Consider the following 12,999-nt stretch of genomic DNA (forward strand, 5'->3'; position numbering starts at 1 on the left):
TTAAAGCTCACTAAGTTCTCTTGAACTTATTTATGTTGTGTTTATGTTTTACGTTTCAATGTTAAGAGATTGTGCTTGGAGGGACGATGCCAGGACTACGTTAATGATGTGGCTAAGTGAAATATTATGCATACAATGGAAATCTAACGTAGGTTTAGAATATGCCTTAAGTGTCTATTATTAGTAAAACTTGTATAATGTAATGATCTATATGACGTCTGATGTAATAAGTTATTTTAAAAGTTTCCCTTGTTTTTTTAGATTTTAAGTTTTTTTGATAAAAATGTTAAATAAAATATTCAAAGGAATGAGAAATTGTAATCTATTTTTATTAAATTGTTAAGTATTGTGTGTTGTAACGCTCGAAATTTGGACTCGGTGAATTGGGTCGAGCTGAGGGCATAACAACTATAGTGGTGCTTGGTAGAGTTTCAATAAAAGGTTAGAGTATTTGTTTCCTCTTGAAAATAGAGCTAATTTATATAAAGTGTAAGGTTAATGTAGGTCCCTTATGACAGGTGCCCTATTTTGTGCAGTTGGTAATAAAAATTTTATGAAGTGCTAACAATATGGTCATGGAATGCCCTACTTAAATGTGACCCAACTATACTTTGTAGAGATTGTGGTAAAGTTATAAAAGACTTTATTAGACATAACATATGAAGTTACGAGTAGACTTTAATGAGATAAAATGACAGTTTACGTGGCAAATGTAAAATTATTTCCCATTAAATGAGCCCTTCTATAGGTGAACCCTTCCTTAACTTAAGTGATTGACTCATCGAGATACTATATATAAGAAAATTAGGTATAACAATTTTTAAAACCTTTAAAAAAGTTATTTACCCCAAGCTTTATTCACCCGCAGAATGAGATGTCATTGACTTATACATAGTTATTATATAATTAATGAGAATGTGTTAAATATTAATCATTTAATTTTTCATTTAAAAATGGAATTATTAGTCAATTGTATGAAATTGGTTTTGTGGGATTAAATATTGGCTTGTCCAGCTCTCACTCTTAATAACACTTGACCTAACTTGCGTCATACTGTAATCTCCTTTTGGGATTATTCTTTTCTAAATAAATTAAGCACAAATATAATAAAAAAAATATAAAATCTTTGAAAAGAGAAAATGGCGATTACACCCTTGACGATTGTCAGTTTGGTGAAACCGTGATGAAGTGCTTCCGTCCGTTTCAGACACTAGGTGGATGCTTACGTGGAGGTTGTGATAAGCCAGACTCTGTCCTTAAAACGCTCTCACGTGCTTTTCACACTTGTCAAACAATTGCCTTAGCCATTCTTTTCGACGAGAAGATTTGCCGAGTGCCGTCCTTTCGTTTATTCACTCACAAATTCCATCGTGTAATAATAACACAAATGCCATTATATCATATAAAATAAATGCTATTAGTTTTAAGAAATTTATTTATTTTTCTTATACTATACTATGATAGGAAAGGTTTTATGGATTTATTTTATCCTAATAATAATATTTAGCTTTTTATATTTTAATTTATGGAAATTGGTATCTAATAATGACAAAAAAGGAGAATATAATAGTACTTGTTGTACTAAAATTTAATTTATTTAAGTAGCAGGATTTTTTTTGTATCTAAATAAATTAGGAACTCAGAATATTTTAGTATTTGTATTTGGAATTATTTTTATCCCACGCCTGCCATCATGCATATATTCTCTAATTATCAACCTATTTTAATATCTAATACATTCTAATTTTATGTGCTAATTACACATCATTAGAATAGAATTTTAAAATCACTAATAATGCATTAAATATTACTTTTATGACTAAAAAATGCCATATTAGTTAATTATTTTGCTAATATAAAATTTCTACATTATTCACTATTGTAGTAATATTTAGAAACAAATACTATGGTAGTTTTTCTTTTCATTACGTTTCCACTAAATTTGAAATTGAAGTGAGTTTCACTCACAATACTTTCTTAAACTATTTTTCATTCCAACTCGAGATCTTACTTAAAAACTATCTAATTTTTTTATCTCTTGATAAAAAGTTTTAGTATTTTATTATTTTTATTTTGAAAGTAGAAAATGGTTAAAATATACCTTAAATCTCTTAATTATTTCTAAATTTAAAATCTAATCACTACTTTTCGATTTTAAAATTCCCATCAAATTATTAATATTATTGTATTAAATTCACCGATCTAATATTTTAAAATAAATCTTGTCAAGAGTAGTAATTAAAACTTTTGTTAGAAACTCATTTGATACGGATTCAAATCATGTTATTATCATCTCTTACTCTAATATTGTATAAAAAATATTTTGTATAAAAATATTTAATACCTTAGAATAAAAATAATATTATAATAAACCCGAATTTATAATAAAAAAAGAAATTACCTTTTTAAAATGGAAACTAAAATTTGAGAAAATAAAATTCAAAATCCAGTCACCTATTTTAAGGGTAGAAAAATTCTCTTCATCATCTACCGCATTGATTAAAACACATTCTTCTGGCTAACAAAGAGGGAGAAAGAGAAGGAAAAATAAAGGGGCAAAATTACAAAAATATATATAAAAGAAGAAAGTTTCACATTCTTCTTTACTCCCCACAAACACAAAACATTAAAGCAAAGGAAGAAAAAAAAAGAAAAAAGAAAAAGAAAGAAAAGGCTATGAAATGAAATCTCCAAATTGTATGAACAGGCAAAAGATCTAGTAGAGCTTTTGGAAATCTGAATCGGAAACCACGTCGAAGTTCTCTATAATGGCGACCCCATTCTCGAGCTTAGAACCCGGAGGAGGAGGAGGAGGAGGTATAGCAATAATGGCAGGTCCTCTGAATCCAATCGATCCATCCACTCCTTCCAAATCTTGCTTGAAAAACTCCGCCTCTAAATCTCCCATTCTTATCTTCCAATTTTTTCACAAGGCCATCAAGGCTGAGCTCGACGCCCTCCACCGAGCTGCCATGGCTTTTGCCACCAACCACCACGACTCTGATCTTACTTCTTTGTTGGAGAGATGCCATTTCCTTCGTACTATATATAAGCACCATTGCCACGCCGAAGATGAGGTTCATGCGTTGTCGTTTTCCGTCTTGTTCTCCTTTATCTCTTTTTTTTCTTCCTTGTTTTTTAAACATTAGTTTTGGCTTTATTTTGCCCCTTCCTTTGAATCCCTTTACTTTTTTTAGAAAATTCTAAATCCCTTACTCAGAATTAGCTTTCCCGAATTGTTAGTAAATTCGTAAATTTGTGATGCTTTTATCATGTTTTAAGGGTTATTGTTTGAGGAAGGATAGAACTTGATTGAATTTGATTCTAGAAACTTGAATTTATCACTATATTTAGATATGGGGTAATCTCTGTAAAACTCGCTGTCGTAGCCTTATACTTAGATGGCTCAAAAGACTTGTGAAAACCCCTGTGAAAGAGATTGCCTTGTTGTAACTTAAAAGTAATATTGTAATTAAAATAAACATAGTCTCTCCAAGGGTTTTTTTTAATCCTTCCTTTTTCCTATGAGATTCTTGTTGGCTGCATCATCACCTTAGATTTGTCTGATATTTGTGACTGATTACTGAATTCAAAACTACCTTATGTGTAGGTTATCTTTCCGGCTCTTGATATACGCGTGAAGAATGTGGCTCCAACATACTCACTTGAACATGAAGGTGAAAGTGTCCTTTTTGATCAGTTGTTTGCATTGCTGACTTCAGATATGCAGAATGAAGAAAGCTATAGGAGAGAATTAGCCTCTTGCACTGGGGCCCTTCAGACATCAATTACTCAGCATATGTCCAAGGAAGAGGAACAGGTTGGTTAGATATTTGAGGCAAATGCTGCAAATCAAACATTAAACCAGAAGCCAGATGAAAAATTTATTTTCTAAAATATTGGTTGTTTCGTTCTTGATGTGTTATAGCAATTCTCCTACCTTATTTTGGAGGTGGATGAGGTTGTTGATATACATTGCTGAGATGTTTGCTTGATTGATCACTTGTCATGATGCATTCCATTTCAAATTTAGAATAAGGAGTTAAATCTTCTAACTTAAAGTTATCTTTTAGTTTCACATGCTTGCTTTGGAATTGACAGGTGTTTCCCTTGCTTATTGAGAAGTTTACATTTGAAGAGCAGGCGTCATTGGTATGGCAATTTCTTTGCAGCATACCTGTTAATATGATGGCGGAGTTTCTTCCATGGCTTTCCTCCTCTATATCACCTGATGAACATCGAGACATGCGCAAGTGCTTGAGCAAGATAATTCCAAGAGAGAAACTTCTTCATCAGGTGACAGGGCTTCTAGGTTATATAGGATATTGTTATTAGTTATCCAAAACTCACAAGTTCCTTCTAGAATCAAATCTCACATTTTTAGTTCTGTTGTGAAGGTTATTTTCACCTGGATGGAAGGTGTCAAGACAGCTGAGAAATGTAAAAATTGCAAAGGCGAGGCTCGATGTGAAGCTTTTGGAGCTAGTGTCTTACCAAGTCAAACTGAAAGTGGTTACTGTGCATGTGAATCTTCGAAAAGTTGTAAAAGGAAATATATGGAGCTAAGTTCTAGACCTAAGGATTCTACTCTGTCCAGTCCTATAGATGAAATTATGCTTTGGCATAATGCTATCAAACGAGAATTGAGTGATATAGCCAAGGCTGCTAAGAAAATACAAATTTCTGGTGATTTTTCTGATTTATCTGGCTTCAATGAGAGGCTGCAGTTCATAGCTGAAGTATGCATCTTTCACAGGTGTGGATTTTCTCTGTGTTTTCCCTTTTAATAGTAATCTTTGTTGATTAGGGTTGTTTTTACTTCATAGTTAACAAACACTTCCTATCTTTCATGTTATATTGAAGCTAGAGTTTATTGTATGCAGCAAAAGACTTCAATTTTATGATCTGGTGTGATACAGAAAAAAATAAAATTGATGCATGAAATGTATTAGGACAACTTATGATCTACCTTTATGACTGGTTACATACCTGTTTTGAAATTAACTTTTCTTCTCTCTTGCTGCAGTATTGCTGAGGATAGAGTTATATTCCCTGCTGTAGATGCAGAACTATCTTTTACTCAGGAGCATGCGGAAGAAGAAATTCAATTTAACAAGCTTCGGCGCCTTATCGAAAATATTCAAAGTGCGGGAGCTGACTCATCTTCTGCTGAATTCTATGCAAATTTGTGCTCACAGGCTGATCAAATAATGGATAGTATACAGAAGCATTTCCATAGTGAAGAAGCACAGGCAAGTATTTTATTGCTTTAATTGATGAGTGTCTGTCTGCTTTTTATAATTACATTACATGTTTCTGTATTTCTTGACATTTGTATAACGTTTGTACCAAATTATCAAGTTTACCGGAATGTATCACTTGAAACCATGTTTCTCATCTCTTTTTGCCCCTAGTGCTCTCCTTATGGTATGCTGGACTGCTTTTGTAGGTACTTCCACTTGCTCGGAAGCACTTTAGCCCCCAAAGACAGAGAGAACTTCTTTATCAGAGCTTGTGTGTGATGCCCTTGAAATTAATTGAGTGCGTCTTACCATGGTTGGTAGGATCATTAAGTGAAGAAGAAGCTAGGTCTTTCCTTCAAAATATGAATTTGGCAGGTTTGACTTTTATTGACCGAGTGCTTTAAGTTATTTTTTCCCCTCTTTTTGTCTGTTTTTAACTTTCAGATTATATGGTCAGCGCCACCATCCAACTCTGCATTGGTTACACTATTTTCTGGTTGGGTGTGCAAAGGTCACTCTGCAGATATTTGTCTTTCTTCTGGTGCAATTGGTGCCTGTCCTGCAAGAATACTTACTAGAACCCAGAAGGATATTGACCAACCATTCTGTGCATGCACCTCTGTCTGTTCCACTGAGGAAAGGGCAGATGATAATAGAAGGCCGGTAAAGCGTGGAAATATAATTTTATCAGAAGAAACGGATTCTTTTCAGTTGACAGGAACAATAAATAACCATAAATTATCATGCAGTGATCAGTCTTGTTGTGTCCCAGCTTTAGGAGTGAATAGCAGTAAGCTGGGCATGAGTTCTCTGGCTGCAGCAAAATCTTTGCGGTCATTATCTTTTACTCCATCTGCCCCCTCGCTTAACTCCAGTCTTTTTAACTGGGAAACAGATATTAGCTCCAGCGATGTCGGAAGCTTACGGCCTATTGATAATATATTCAAATTTCATAAAGCCATCCGTAAAGATCTGGAATATTTGGATATTGAATCTGGAAAGCTAAATGATTGCAATGAGACTTTTCTTAGGCAGTTCACTGGCAGATTTCGGTTGTTGTGGGGTTTATATAGAGCTCACAGTAATGCTGAAGATGATATAGTATTTCCAGCACTAGAATCTAAGGAGACTCTTCATAACGTTAGCCACTCTTATACTCTGGATCACAAGCAGGAGGAGAGACTTTTTGAAGATATTTCATCTGCACTTTCCGAGCTTACGCAGCTTTGTGAATACTTGAACGATAGCAATATGAATCGTAACTTGAATGAAATTAACTCAGATTCTTCTGAGCAAAATGATACAATGCAGAAGTACATTCAGAAAGCCACAGAGCTGCAGGGCATGTGTAAATCCATTAGAGTAACACTGGATCAACATGTGTTCCGAGAAGAACTTGAGCTCTGGCCGTTGTTTGACAGGCATTTTTCTGTGGAGGAGCAGGACAAGATTGTTGGTCGAATTATTGGTACTACAGGTGCAGAGGTGCTCCAGTCAATGTTGCCATGGGTAACTTCTGCTCTTACTCAAGAGGAGCAGAACAAAATGATGGACACATGGAAACAGGCAACTAAGAACACAATGTTCAGTGAGTGGCTTAATGAGTGGTGGGAAGGAAATGATGCATCTTCACCCACATCAACATCTGGAAGTTGTATTTCACTTGGTTTGTTTAACTCTAGTGCCCATGCTTTATATTATTTTATTTATGTCTTTTGGTCTGGTTTGGTTGTTGGGTTACTGAAATGTCAAACTGTTAGTTCTTCAAATTTCTAGATATCTGAATTTAAGGATTTTAAGATATAATCTCTTCCTAATGAAATTGAAAATTTCTCTTTTAAGGCACTGATGTACATGAGAGTCTCGACCAGAGTGATCTCAATTTTAAGCCTGGGTGGAAGGATATCTTTCGTATGAATCAGAATGAGCTTGAAGCTGAGATCAGAAAAGTTTCTCGGGATTCAACCCTTGATCCAAGGAGAAAAGCTTATCTTATTCAAAATCTTATGACCAGGTTCAATCTGCTCATAATACAATCTTATGAGCCCTAAGAGTGTGTGTGTATCATTGCTTCATTCTAATCAATTTGTTGGTTATGCCAGTCGCTGGATAGCTGCACAGCAGAAGTCTCCTCAAACCTCAGCAATTGAATGTTCAAATGATGAAGACTTATATGGATGCTCTCCATCTTTTAGAGATCTAGAGAAACAGGAATTTGGATGTGAACATTACAAAAGAAATTGTAAACTCCGTGCTGCTTGCTGTGGAAAACTATATACCTGTAGGTTTTGCCATGATAAAGTCAGTGACCATTCAATGGATAGGTAATATTATCATTCTTACTTTCTTGGTCTAGGACCAACTTCTATAAACTTGATTCTTTCTTTATTAAATTGCAGGAAGGCTACAACTGACATGATGTGCATGAGCTGCCTGAAAATCCAGCCTGTTGGACCAGTTTGCACGACACCTTCATGTGGCGAGCTCTCAATGGCAAAGTACTACTGCAACATCTGCAAATTTTTTGATGATGAAAGGTGCTACCCATTTCTTTAGATTTTTTTTTTCTGAGTTTCTTAATGCATCTAAAGAGCATTTCAATACTATTATGAAGAATATTATAAATGTTGAGTAAATTTGAAAGTTGTTAATGAGTCTTTTCTGTCTCATCATCTGGAGCACTAAAGAAACCTCTCAAAACAATGGAGAACGCTTGTACCTGATTTGCTCCATTCCCAGCTTGGTTTATTCGGTAGAATTTCTAAGTCTGTCTTGGTCCCATTGGTTGTAGAAAGACTGAGTTATTTTTAGAAAGCAGTTTTTGTGAGAACTCTGAACAGGTTCTTATCAGTCTGGAAACTTTTGATAGTTTTGTAACAAAAGCTGTTGTTTGCTGTTGCTGTTCTATAAGTATTCATCTTGTATGTCTCTTCCATTTATTTCAGGAATGTCTATCACTGCCCATTTTGCAATTTATGCCGTGTTGGAAAGGGACTTGGTGATGATTTCTTTCATTGTATGGTGTGTAATTGCTGTCTGGCCAAGAAGTTGGTTGACCACAAGTGTCGAGAAAAAGGTCTAGAAATAAACTGTCCTATATGCTGTGATTTTTTATTCACATCAAGTGAAAGCGTAAGAGCACTTCCATGTGGTCATTTCATGCATTCAGCATGTTTTCAGGTCTATTCAGTATTCCTTACTTTATCGTTTCCAGCTATTTTACTCTCATTCAACCAACGTTTTCTTTCTGGCCAATAAAAAAAAAACCAACGTTTTCTTTGATGTAGTGAGAACTATATTGTAGCGTGCTTAATAATAAATTCTGCACTTTGTTTTGTCAGGCATATGCATGCAGTCATTACATCTGCCCAATTTGTAGCAAATCGATGGGAGATATGGCGGTAAGAAAATTATTTTTAAAAGCATATTACTGTTTTAAGTTATGATTACATATAAAATTGTTTTAGCACTTGTAGAAAATTGATGGGAGATATGGAGGTAAGAAAATTCTTTTAAAGGCATACTACTGTTTTAAGTTATGACTACATGCAAGATTGTTTTAGGGGATAGGGAGGTTGATTTTTCTCAGGTTTAGGCATTTTTATTTTCATGCGTAACTTATATGATTATCATCAAAGTAACCTTCATTTATACTGTTTTCGTTGTCTCTTCAAATTCCAATAAAATTTTATTCTAAGAGATGGATTATCCAAATAATATATTTAGAAATGCTATAATTTAAGTTGATTTTGAGAATAATTTCATTCAAAATTCTCAACAAAACACACCTTTTGAAACTCATTGATAAAAGTTATATTTAAATTGAAAAATTTACCGCCTTTATGGATATTGTTAACACTCATGTCATTGCTATCATGAAGTTGAGGGATCAGGGATGTCATTTAATACTTCTTTTCACTTGATCCCTTTACATTGTTGTAGCTTCTCTTGTGGGTTGGAATCTACTAGTTGAAAACTAAACATGACACAAAGGAATTGTATTGACGTGTAGATGAGAGGTTAGATTTGTTTAGGCTTTGTTTGGTTCATATAGCATGTTGGAGAAGTTAGGAAAAGAAAATGGGGGAGCATGGATGTCCTTAGTTTTGTTTGGATTTTATAGTTGAATATATAACGTTTGTTAAGGTGAACCATATGAGTTTATGGCCTATAATATGTGTGGGAAATACTTATCTTTAATTTGGTGCAATTGTATGCATAAAACTTCCATTTTCTAGGCCAAACATAATATATGTGGTTAAGGTGAACAATGAGTTTTCGTAGGCTTAATATGTATATACTATGTTTGGATTTTCTAGTTAAATATATTATGTTTATTTTTCGAATATGAGTTAAAATTTTATATATAAAAATAATTACTTTATACTTCATTGCTGATGACATAATATTTTAAAATAACTTGGTAAAAACATTTATGGTTGTGTAAGTATTATCAAAATCAAATAATGGTAAATGTGTCAAATATCAAATAAAATATGTTTTTTTTAGCAATTCTTTAGATGCTATGTAATGGAAATGCATTGCTAATGTATCTATTTATATTGCTAAATATTAGTTTTAATTGATACATAATTGTAACACTAATTAAATGGTAATTAATACAAGAAAATAAGTGTATATGAATTTAAAGTTAAGTGATAATAGCTAAAACACTAATAATAAAAACATTATTAATAATATTTATTAATTATTTATCATTGAAATAAACGTAAAACCTATTTATTAGTTTTATATTCCAGATTGTAATAGAAACATTATTGATAGAAATAATTATAATTAGGTTTTATAGATTGAAAAAGTATGAGAAATATAGCTAGTACAAAAACTTATTTTAATTGATCTTTTTTATCTTAATTTCTCAAATAGATATGAATTTTTCTATTTGCTGAGTTAGGCAGTGAACTAACTTAATTAAGTGCAATTAGTATTTATAAAAATATAGAATTTATTGTAAAATATATTTTATTTTGAACTTTGACATATAAATTAAGAATAAATAAATAGATTTATGCAATATGTATACTATTAGATTACCAATATATTGATATTATTTTTATATAAATCTTACTCATTTAATTTCTATTAAGTATAAAAATTAATTTTAACATGATTTAAATGTTATCATATTTAAAATAAAATCATATTTATAGATAAAATTATATTTATTCAATTAAAATATTTAATTATAAAAATAATTTCCATTATTTTAAATTTATGCAATTATATTTAAAGATTTTATAAATTTTAAGTTTTTATTAATTAATAATATATGATGTTATTTTTAAGTAGAACTATTAAAAATCCTTCAAAAGAATTTTAAAAAATATGAATTAATTAATTTCACATCAATTTACTATTATGTTAATTAGTAGGTAATTAATATTATTTTTGTTGTTATGACAATAATTATCAATATACTAATAAATTATTTAATGTCAATTGAGTAATATAATGAATGATAAAAAGTATTTTCATCAGTTCAAAAGTTTTCTAAACTTATGATTTTATATATTAATAGCTTTTAAGGTTACATGTGTTGCATGTGATTTTTCTTATTTAATATTTAATTAGTTTTTAAATATTATATTTTTAGTTGCAATAATTAGAGTAAAATAATATTTCTTATTTGAGTTATTGAATGTAATTAAAATATATTAATTTATCAATTTAAATATTATAATATAAAATTTTCAAATAATAATTAAAGTATTTTTAACATATTTAACCTACAATATAGTTTTAAAGTATTTTTACTTTATGTAAGTGATAATTAAGATGCTTAGAATTCTAATTAAGTAATAAATCTATTTTAAAATTAGTAGAACTCTTTTTAACTAATAATTGTAATTTAAGTTCTAATTATTTTTAAATGTGTAATTATCATAACTTTTATTAAATTATAATTGTTTTAAATTTATAATTATCACAACTTCTATTTTATTCAAAATTTAAAACTAGTAATTCTCAATTAAATATTATAATTATTTTTAAATGTGAATTTAGTAATATAATGAAAAATAAAAGGGTACTTTGTCAGTTTAGAAGTTTTTCTAACCTCGTGCTTTTATATATATTAGATTATAGATATTTCCTCGCTTTTAATAAAAATCCATTTAGAAGAATAAAAATTAAAAAAATTGAAAATGATTGTTCTTTAATCCATGTAAGTATTTGAGGTCTATTTTAGTTTTATGTGTACAGTTATTCTAAATCAAAGTTTTCATATCATATTGTACATTGAATTAAAGTCCATAGGCAGCAGTTTTAGGATTTATATATTTAAATATAATCATCTTAAGTGCCCAACACATACTAAATGGTTGGTAGCTGGTTGATGGCTTGTTTCATTCATCACCCAGCTTTGCTTTTCATATATTGTTATCCTGACAGAACATGTGCCAAGAAGCTTCTACATAGAGTAATTAGCTACCTGAGACATTCCACTTATTCTCAAGCTTTTCTACTACCCCTTTTCAGGTTTACTTTGGCATGCTTGATGCCCTTTTGGCTTCTGAGCAGCTTCCTGAAGAATACAGGAACCGGTGTCAGGTAAACCATCCGTAACCTTTTATGTGTTTTCAAGTTCTTCTCTTTTAGGAATACCAACACACATGTGTTGTTTAACCAGGACATACTGTGCAATGACTGTGATAAGAAGGGAACTGCAGCATTTCACTGGCTGTATCATAAGTGTGGTTATTGTGGTTCATACAATACCAGGGTAATCAAGGTTGAATCTGCAAATACCATCTGCTCAACCTCAAATGTCTGAGGTATCTTCTGTCATGTTATTTTAGGTATGCAAACACCTCAGAGCGTCCCCTTACGTGTAAGGCTGATAGTCTAAATCCAATTTTATCTATTTTCATCCCAATAGATGGAAGAAATTAGCCCTTTTTTTTTCCTTTTTCTTTTTTGGATGTATGTTCATTGTTGTTGAAAGGCAGAGAAACTTTTACTTTGCCTATTGTGCATATTGTTTATATTGCTACCTTGTAAGGGCAGAGAGGTTTTTGGTCGAAAAAGAAAAGTAGGGGAATTCTTCCGTAAGAAAACGAAAGGGCTATGTTGTTTTCACACTTGCAAATTGCAATCCCGAAATTTCTTTACTTAATCGACTATTATATGCAGAGTGATAAGAATTTTGTTGTTTACTGGCTGCACTGACCAACTAATCTTTGTTTCCCTCCTAAAGACCCTAGACTCAAGACATTTCAAAGCCCTTTTTTCATATATTTAAAGAACACTGTTCTGATATCCACGTCTGAATACCGTAAATACTTTTGAAGAAGGAAAAAGCATAGGGTAAGGCTAAGTTATTTAGATAGTAGTTTGGTTGTTATATCGAGAAGATGAAGTAGATATTATGCTATTTGGCAATTAAAAGAATGCGATTGGAGTGAGAAACTTGGTAGAGTTGCAGCCACCTGGAGAGATGCAAACAGCCCTTGGCCCCTATTTTGGAACTTTTCTATTGCAGAGGAAATTCAGGAGCCAACGCTTTCCACTCTATATCGCCGTTCCCAAACAATATTTGTTGAAAGCTTCGTGCTATTGTGTATCCATTAAACTTCTAAAAACATTTCTTCATTGACAAAGCTGGTGCAGTTCATCATTGCAACTGTAGTTAAGTTTGTAGTCAACGGATGGAGACGGGGAGAGTGGTTATTAGGAGAAGCAGAGTCAGGGATTTTAAGGTTGCGCTTGAAACAATGGTGAATTCGATATTGGTGAT

The 12,999-nt window shown here is 31.8% G+C and overlaps 1 protein-coding gene across 1 annotated transcript; it reads left to right on the top strand.

The window, feature by feature from the left end:
- The first annotated feature begins 2,454 nt into the window (after positions 1 to 2,454).
- On the top strand, positions 2,455 to 12,406 carry LOC108460348 (zinc finger protein BRUTUS-like). Its single transcript, XM_017759804.2, has 14 exons — positions 2,455 to 3,077; positions 3,611 to 3,820; positions 4,102 to 4,296; positions 4,398 to 4,756; positions 5,027 to 5,252; positions 5,450 to 5,618; positions 5,701 to 6,909; positions 7,086 to 7,257; positions 7,346 to 7,567; positions 7,643 to 7,780; positions 8,189 to 8,423; positions 8,585 to 8,644; positions 11,742 to 11,813; positions 11,893 to 12,406. Exons 1-14 carry the CDS (start codon positions 2,769 to 2,771, stop codon positions 12,034 to 12,036), a joined length of 3,720 nt encoding a protein of 1,239 aa, XP_017615293.1. The 5' UTR covers positions 2,455 to 2,768; the 3' UTR covers positions 12,037 to 12,406.
- Positions 12,407 to 12,999: the final 593 nt, after the last annotated feature.

Source organism: Gossypium arboreum, chromosome 4 (genome assembly GCF_025698485.1).
Source record: "Gossypium arboreum isolate Shixiya-1 chromosome 4, ASM2569848v2, whole genome shotgun sequence".
Classification (NCBI taxonomy): Eukaryota; Viridiplantae; Streptophyta; class Magnoliopsida; order Malvales; family Malvaceae; genus Gossypium; species Gossypium arboreum.

Excerpts from the sequence above, each read along its gene's own strand:
- LOC108460348 (XM_017759804.2), top strand. The coding sequence starts at position 2,769 with ATGGCGACCCCATTCTCGAGCTTAGAACCCGGAGGAGGAGGAGGAGGA. Across the intron at positions 3,821-4,101 it reads TGTCCAAGGAAGAGGAACAG|GTGTTTCCCTTGCTTATTGA; the intron begins GTTGGTTAGATA and ends TGGAATTGACAG. Across the intron at positions 11,814-11,892 it reads AATACAGGAACCGGTGTCAG|GACATACTGTGCAATGACTG; the intron begins GTAAACCATCCG and ends TTGTTTAACCAG.